At 60.3% G+C, this 8,260-nt stretch overlaps 1 protein-coding gene across 1 annotated transcript; it reads right to left on the reverse strand.

Moving 5' to 3' along the window:
* Window positions 1-325: 325 nt before the first annotated feature.
* Window positions 326-6,312, reverse strand: ZIC5 (Zic family member 5). The gene is made up of 2 exons (XM_060235236.1): window positions 5,319-6,312; window positions 326-926 (listed from the first exon to the last, which is right to left on the reverse strand). Exons 1-2 carry the CDS (start codon window positions 6,310-6,312, stop codon window positions 481-483), a joined length of 1,440 nt encoding a protein of 479 aa, XP_060091219.1. The 3' UTR covers window positions 326-480.
* Between the last annotated feature and the right edge of the window lie 1,948 nt (window positions 6,313-8,260).

The raw sequence follows: 8,260 nt of genomic DNA on the forward strand, positions 1-8,260 counted from the left end.
TAAACTGCACACAAACATCTAGGGTCCAGATTTCAATGCAAGATATGAGCCGGAAATTCAGCAGATGGGGGGGGCAGGGAGTGCCAATGTACCTTTTGGTAAGGGGGGCAAGATCTGCAGGCCTGCGCCTGGCCTAGAGAAAGCCTATCAGCTACCAAGTTACATTCATAAACAACCACCTTCCTTTCCAGTTTCATTTGTGGGGAGGGGAACTACTGCATGGGAGTAGCCAGCGCATGCAATGCATCAAACAATTCCCCCAGCACCAAAGATGCAGGTTGGATCATTGTTGCAGTCCAGGGTGGTGTATTATATTTCTCCCCAAAAAAGATTCTTCCTTTTGCTTAAAAAGAAAAGTCCAATGTCTTAATTAAATTAATTACACATACAAACACCATAGGGTTTCATATACGGAATAAATAGCCGAGTTCACCAAGATGGCATAGGCATGCCACCTCTCTCTCTCTCTGTCTCTCTCTATTAATGAATAGTTCTGGCCTCAGAGTTCCTATAAGTCTCTTCCTCCTCCTCGTCTTCTTCCTCCTCTGAAGATGTGGCGTTGCTAGAAGGCGTGTGGAGGTGGTTGTGTGCCCCACTGGCTTGGCAGACGTACCATTCGTTGAGGTTGGTCACCTGAGGAGAGAGGTTGGCAGGGCGCCCCCTGCCGGAGTCCTGGAGAGGGGACAGGGGGCCCCCTGCAGGCTGCAGGCCGTGAGGCCCCAGGGGTGGGGAAGGTGGGGGGGATTTGCAGTGGATCTTCATGTGTTTGCGCAAGGAGCTGGGGTGGGTGTAGGATTTGTCGCAACCTCTGACTTTGCAGAAATATGGCTTGTCACTGGTGTGGACATGAGAGTGTTTTTTCCGGTCGCTGCTGTTTGCAAATTTCCTGTCGCAGCCGTCAAACTCGCATTTAAAAGGCTTCTCTCCTGAAAGAGAAAAAAACACAAAAATCTATAATACACCTCCTGCTGAATGAAAAGGACAAAATCCAGTCTCTCAGTGTCTCACGCTGCAAACAAACAGAAATAAGTAGGAAGCAACAGACAGAATGATCAAGCTATACCTTATTTTATTTCTTTATTTACCGAATAGCTGGGCCTTAGAAAGCAAAGGCCCAGCAAAGATATTTTGACTGGGGTTCAGCCCTTCTTCTAACAGGATTTTATTTTTTAAAAAGTGGCTGTGGAAATACAGGGTGAGAGCGGGTAGGTTTAAATTCATCTTCAAAACAAACCCATTTCTTTTTCAAGGAACATTCTTGTGAATCGCAACTCGTAGGCCAGAATCTCAGAACAGCACCCCAGAACAATGGAGATGTCTTTCCTTATTCCATGCCCAGATTTTTCTTCCAAATGAAAATTTTAAGGGATGGATTAAGGTGGGGGGAGAGGGGGGGAGAAAAAGAAAGAAAGAGGGCTTACACATCAATACATGGCCTTGGCTTTGTCTCTGGACAAACCAATATCGGCATAATCCGTTCCTGGTGGTTTGCAAGGGGAGAGTCCCCCCCTTGTCGAAAAGGAAAGCAACACCTGTTTAAACATTCTGCTGGTTGTTGTTGTTTACATTTTTACGACCTCAACAGACCGCCGGGGGAGGGAGGGAGGGAGTCCCCATTTCCTCTTTGCTTTAAAGCAAGCCCATCCTACCCACTCAAAGAGGAGGACACCGGAACATACAACCACCCAACAGCCAGTTATGGAGCCCAGTCTCTTCCCTTAGGCTGGTTCGGGCCTGGAACCCCCAACTCAGATCTCCTTCAACAGGTTCAGCGCAGAGTTTAACAACGCCAATCGGTGTGGAAGCTGCTCTCCTCCCTTTACCTATAAGACCCGTGTTCGCTACAAAGACACCTCCGGGGTTGGATAAGAACTCCAGTTCCTTAAAAAGGAAAGGTTGCTAGGACATAGGAGCAGGAAGTGGGCTACCTCCTCGGAAAAGGCATGCAATTTTGGAAAAAAACCCCAACAATATAGAAGTGTATTTGCAAGGGTGCATGCAGTATTAGGCGTAGTCACAGCGATCCCCTTATTTCAATACATATTTTTGATTCCACGAGGTAGCTGGCGCCTCCACTTCGCGATTATTCGGTTAAGTGTGCGTTTGGATTATGGAGCCAAGCAAGTCTACTCGGTTGACTCGCATACACGCGTGCAGGGGATCACGCCCCCTCGCTCCCGCCAGTTGTCGAACTCAAGCGTAGAGGGTGCAGCAGGCGCGATTGTACTAAAAGCCCTGTAAGCTCTCGCACCCCTTCGCAGAGAAGAAGCGAGAAGGAAATATTTCCGAGCGCATGTTGGTTTCCCCTCCCCCAGCCCCCCATCTTCCTTCAGGCACTCTGGAGTTCTTGCAGCCAGAAAACCTTTGTGAACCGCATCCAGGTAGCAACCGACCCCTGCAAGGAACCTGGCTGGTTCCAGCAAAAAGCTGCATTCTGTTAAGGCGCGGAGATTCTGGGAAACATCAACCCAAAACCTCTACAAAAGGGGCCTGCCAAAGGAGCCCCGGTGATCTTCAGGCAACGCCGACGGGAGGCTGGCCCTTGACTTGGGCTGCACAACCGAGGTCGCGTCCCCACGGGCTGTCCTGCTTCCGCACCGGCTGCTGAAAAGCAGCCCCATCGTAGCCTGGGGGAGGCCTCGGTGAAGGGGAGCCTGGACCCCCCCCCCCAAGCCCCCCTGGAGCTTCTGGCGCCAGAGCCCCGGGAGATGCAGCCCCAGGCGCCGCTGGAAGGGGCTCGGAAGCAGAAGGGCGCAGGGAAGCCAGAGGGGCCGCCCGGGCGCGCCCTCCCCTTCCAGCCAACCGCCTCATCCGCCCGCGGCTCTGGAAAGAAAGCCTCGTTCTCCGGACGGGACTCGAAAATGGCCGACTCGCGCAAGAAGCAGCGGCTTGCAGGGGTGGGTTGGGGGGTGGAATTCAGCTTCCCTCGCGCTTCCCTTTCCCGCGCCCCTTCGAATTCCATCTCCGGCTGGAGGCTTGCAAAGAGAGGGGGAGGAGATGTCCGTTCAAAGGGCACCGCAGCGTTTGGTGTTGTGCTTTAAAGAACCGCCCCCAGTGCAAAACTTCGGCAAGCTGACTCAGAAGTCAGCCCCCCTTGGGCCAGCGGCGCCTGCCTAGGACTGCAGGCCCCCTCGTCCAGTTCTAAGCCGCCTACTCAGACGTAAATCCCATCAAGTTCAGCCGGACAGGACTGGCTCCCTCCCAGGCGCGCGTGGCCTCAGGTACCGGATCTCTTCCTCTTCATCTGCGCCAAAGGCAGAGTTGCCAGCCGCCCTCTCCTTCGGGCCGCAGCTGGCCAGGCGGCGGGAGAAGGTAGCAGACACCGGCGCCTGCCTACCTGGGGCTTCTTGACCGCCGCCGGGCCCATGGATCCGTGACTCTGTCCTTCTGGAACGGCTTCTCCGCCTGGCTGAGCCTCGAGGGTCGGAGAGGTCCCTGAGAAGGGAAGGAGCCCCGGGGCTCGCATCTGAGGGACGCCTTTGGCCGGGCGGGAGCGCCAAGAACTGGGCCAAGGGGCAGCGGCTCCAAGCGGCCAAGCAGCCTAGATCCCGGAGGCTGAGGGGGGGGGGGCGGGGAGGGCTCTCCGAAGTGAGGCTGATCTGGGGTGGGGGAGACTGTGGGCTCAAAGCGTCCGCCCAACACTTCGAGGCACCCGAGAGGGGGCGACCCCAGCCGATGTCCCCGCCACAACACCAGGACTACTCTGGTCCCAGAGAACCTGGACGCCGATTCCCTTAAGGGCCAGAAAACAGGGGCTCCGGCCGCTCAGTTGGAAGCTGGGCACATACAGCTTGGAGAGGGGGGGGGGCACTGCAAAGCGGGCAGGAGGCCTCGGCTCCTAAACCAGAGTTTGGATCGCGGTGGGGAAGAAAGGAAGGCCAATGGAGCTCTGAAGCCCTCCCTTCCCGTAAGACTGGATTTCCCACCTCTCCCGCCAATTTACGTCGGGCAGGGCAACCAGCGGCAGACGTGGCTCGCTTCGCCCACGGCGGTGCCCCAGCTTCTCCAAAGGGCCCGGAGCAGAGCCTACGGCCAAAGCCAGGGTGGATTTCTCCGTCCGTGGGACGAAAGCCCTCCCCTCCTCCTTCTTCCTCCTCTACGAAGGGGGGGGGGACATGCAGATGGGTTTGGTCCGACCGAGCCCTCACCCCCTGGGGGGAACAATCGATCCTTTCCGCTAGGAGCCATTTGCTTGGGCGTTTGAACAACACCTCGCCCGTCCGGTCTCTCGCTCCCCCCCTCCCCCCCACTTGCAACAAAACGCCATAACTCACGCAAAACAATTAAGCTAAGTCCCCCTCCTTTGAAATAGCCCCCGGCGAATAATCTCCGTCCACACGCCGCTATAAATCCCAACTGCCTTTTAAGCGCAGCCCAAGGGCCAGTCGCAAATCATATCCGAGGTGGTTTAAAAGAAAGAAAGAAAGAAAGAAAGAAAGAAAGAAAGAAAGAAAGAAAGAAAGAAAGAAAGAAAGAAAGAAAGAAAGAAAGAAAGAAAGAAAGAAAGAAAGATGCAGGACCCTACACGAGACCCCCAGGCCAGGGCCGATGGGGCCACGAGCCCCCTCCTTCACACGCCAAGAAAGGAAACACAGTTGGGTTCCCGCTGGAAAAGGCGTTGCAAAAGTTTCCCTTTCCGAATTTACGCACAGCTCTGCGCCCAGAGCCACGAGGACACAGCCCCCCCCCTCAAAGTTTCTCAAGGCAGCAGCTGAGCCAGGACTGCTGAGACCCTCCACGCCCCCTCCCCTAAGAGCCTCCCCGGTCCTTCTTCACCCCACCCAGCCCCTCGACGAATCCCAGCCACAGGATCCAAGAGGGCGCCTTGTCCCCGGAATCACCCCCTCACTTCGCCAAACTCAGCAGCCGGGATGCCTGTCTTTCTTTCACAGCGCCCCCTCCCCATCTCTAGTCAACAAAACTTCGTTCCCTCTCTTCTCCTCCCAACCCCAGGACCCTCCTCTCCTTCCACCCCAGACCACGTCCAAGCAGGGCGGGGGAGGCGACCTGGGGTTTGGCCTCAGGGACCGAGAAGCGACGGGGGGGGGGGCTTCTTTTCTACCTCCCGGGGGCCAGAGCCACCTGCTCTTCTCGCCTGCAGAGTCGGGCAAGCTTCCGCCAGGGCCCTTTGCCCGTCCGAGGGTACCCAGCTGTCCCTCCGCGCCCCTCCCCGAGCCCCGGGCCGCCTGAAGGGGAGGGCGCAGTGCAGGCCCTGCCTTCTTCTTCTTCAGGCCCGGCGCCGTCAGCTGGCTGGCGGCGCGCACGTCGTCGGGGCCGCGGCAGTGACGGGAGGAGGAGGAGGCGCCCGAGTGACCCACCTGTATGAGTCCGCTTGTGGATCTTGAGGTTCTCGGAGCGGGCGAAGACCTTGCCGCAGCCGGGGAAGGGGCAGGGGAAGGGCTTCTCGCCGGTGTGGACGCGGATGTGGTTGATGAGCTTGTACTTGGCTTTGAAGGGCTTCCCCTGGCGGGGGCACTCCTCCCAGAAGCACACGTGGCTGCTCTGCTCCGGCCCCCCGACGTGCTCCACCGTGACGTGGCTCACCAGCTCGTGCATCGTCCCGTAGGTCTTGGAGCAGCAGCCACCGGCGGGCCCCCCCGCGCCCCCCGCCTCCAGCCACTTGCAGATCAGCTCCTGCTTGATGGGCTGCCGCATGTAGCGCAGGAAGGCCGCTGCCGCCGGGTGGGGGGGCGCCTGGGACGCCGTCGGAGGAGGGGGCGCCGCAGCCGGCTGCTGCTGTTGCAGGACCGCCGCCGCTGCCAGGTAGGCCGGCGGCGCGGGGCCGAAGGGCGCCTCGGAGGCGGAGGAGGCGCGGAAGGGCTCGACGCGCCCGTAGAACTCGGCCGCTGCTGCCGCTGCCGCCGCCACCGCCAGCCCCAGGCGCATCTGCCCGTTGAGGGGCGTCGGGGGAGGCTCGTGCAAGGCCGGGAAGGCGGCCTCCCCCCCAGCCCCGTAGGTGCCGGCCGAGGAGATGAACATGGGCGAGCTGGCCTGGGGGGGAGGAGGAGGCTCGGCCCGCTCCCGCCGCAGCCCCCCCGACGCCGCCCCCCCGCAGGAGGAGGAGGAGGAGGCGGCGGCGAAGGGGCTCTCCGCGCCCAGCTTCAGCGCCGCCACGGCCGCCACGTGCTCGGGCCCGAAGGGGGCGGCGACCGCCGGGTCCGGGGCGCCCAGGTCCCCCGGGGACAGGTGGGGGAAGCCAGCGGCGCTGCCCCCGGGCCCGCCTCCTCCTATTCCTCCTCCGGCGGCGTACAGAGCGGCCAGGTCGGCCAGGCGCAGGCTGGGGCTCCGCTTGCAAGTCAGCGCCGGCTCCATGGCGCCGCGGCCCGGCTGCCCCGCGGGGGACGCCGCCGCCGCCCGCCTCCCCCTGCCCGTCGAGCCCGCTCCGGCCGCCACCGCCACCGCCTTGCCCAACATGGAGCGCCCGAGCGAGCGAGGGAGCGGCGGCTCTTTAACTTCTTTTGTCTGCTGGCCGGCCCTGCTCGGCGGCGGCTGCTGCTGCTGCCATCCTCGCCCCGCGCCTCTGGCCTCCAGCGATTGGCAGAGCGCTCGGCACATTTGAGCGGCGCGGTTGGGAACCAGAGTTTGGAAATGTGCGCGGGTGGGATTGGAGGGAGACCGATGATTGGCAGAGGCCAGGGCCGCGCGATTGGCTCCCATTCAGGCCGGGCGCCCAGCGGGGAACCGCCCTCGCGCGCTCCCCGGCTCTCCCCTCTCCCCCGCCCCCCCTCCGCTCCCTCGCGAGCGCGCGCTCCCCTCCTCCCCCTCGCCCCATCTGCAAAAGTTTCACTTGGAGAAGGAGGAGGAGGCGGGGGAGAGAGAGACTTCGCGCCCTGCCGCAGAAGGAGTGCCAAAGCGGCAGGCAGCGGCGTGCCAGGGGGAGAGGCGGCGGGGTGGCACGCTTGTTGGCAGGGGGGCAGCCGGGGAGGCGGCCGCGCTCTGGCGCTCAGGGGCCTCCGGAGGAGCCGGCCTGCCCAGCCACCTGGAGCGAGCCGGCCTGACAACTTATTTGGGTTTGCCAACAGCAGCGACCCAGCCGACGCTTATAGTCGGGATCCTTCGAAGCAGTTTGCGCGGGTGCCCAAAAAGATTTAATACAACTTTCTGTGTTCCGTCAAATCGTTTTCTTCCATCGCGTGCGTATCCCTCCCTCCCTCTCTCCCCTTTCCGTAAGCTTCAGCCTTAGACAAGACAGGCACAATATTTTACAAAGGCTCTCCTCCTACACTTCTTTTACAAAGGCTCTCCTGGCTCTCCTTCTACACTTCTGTCCCGAAGCAACTGAGTCGGAACTTTGGACGGCACGCGGGCGTGCTGGCCACAGAGGGCCGCTTTCGGGTCCCTGCAACATCCGCCTGGCACCGTCGTTGTCGTCAGAATAAACAACCGGTCGGGAAAGGAGCTCTGTGACACGACCTTTTCCCCTAGAAAAGACAGCGCCGCCATTGCCAAAGCGACCTCTGTCCGACCAAACCCGGGTTCCATCCCGCGCACGCCCCCCTTCCCAAAGAAGCGCCGGTCGCTTCCCGAGCGATTTACTCCCGTGTAAAGATGCTCTGTTTAGGACTGCGAAGGGAGGGATGATCCCTGAAACTGCAAGCCCCCGAACCGAATGGCTTGGAAGTCAATCTCTGGGGAAACGAATTCTGGGGGACTCGACTCCGGGTGGGCGCCAGAGCTCTGCTCCAGCGTTTGAGAGTGAACTGGGAAGAGGTGGGGGTGGAAGAAGGACCCTTCTCCTAAAGCTCTCCTATGTTCCTCCGGGCTGGACCGAGGGGCGCTTGGAAAGGGGCCGACCCAGGTGTTCCGACGGATGCGAGTGCAGGGGCCAAAGACGCAACAGATGGGAGAGGCTGAGCCGCCGGCCCTTCCCTTAGGCAGCCGCCCAGTCAACTTACTGGCGGATGGGGAAACGAGGGATTCGTTTTCGGGGGAGAGTTTTCGTCTCAGATGACGAAATCTTGGGCCAGACGTCAGATCCGCCTCTCCGCTTCGCTCCCGACTCGGTGAAACCTCATCACAGAGCGGTCGGCGCGGGTCTTCTGTTTAAAAACCGACCCAGCTGAATGAGCCGCCAGGGCGGGGAATCGCGACTCGTCAAAGCAGCCGGTTCTCCCAAGTTTTTGCAAACTTAGGCGTCCCGTTTACACCGGATAGGCTTGGACAGTTTGGAAAAAAAACTCGAGGCTTCGGTGTGATTCGGGAAGGGGCCGCCAAGTCCTCGGAGGAGGAAACTCCTGGGCTGCTTAACTTGTCTGCGGAA

This window comes from Heteronotia binoei, chromosome 3 (assembly GCF_032191835.1).
Source record: "Heteronotia binoei isolate CCM8104 ecotype False Entrance Well chromosome 3, APGP_CSIRO_Hbin_v1, whole genome shotgun sequence".
NCBI lineage: Eukaryota > Metazoa > Chordata > Lepidosauria > Squamata > Gekkonidae > Heteronotia > Heteronotia binoei.

Excerpts from the sequence above, each read along its gene's own strand:
- ZIC5 (XM_060235236.1), bottom strand. The coding sequence starts at position 6,312 with ATGGAGCCGGCGCTGACTTGCAAGCGGAGCCCCAGCCTGCGCCTGGCC. Across the intron at positions 927-5,318 it reads CCACAAGCGGACTCATACAG|GAGAGAAGCCTTTTAAATGC; the intron begins GTGGGTCACTCG and ends TTTCTCTTTCAG.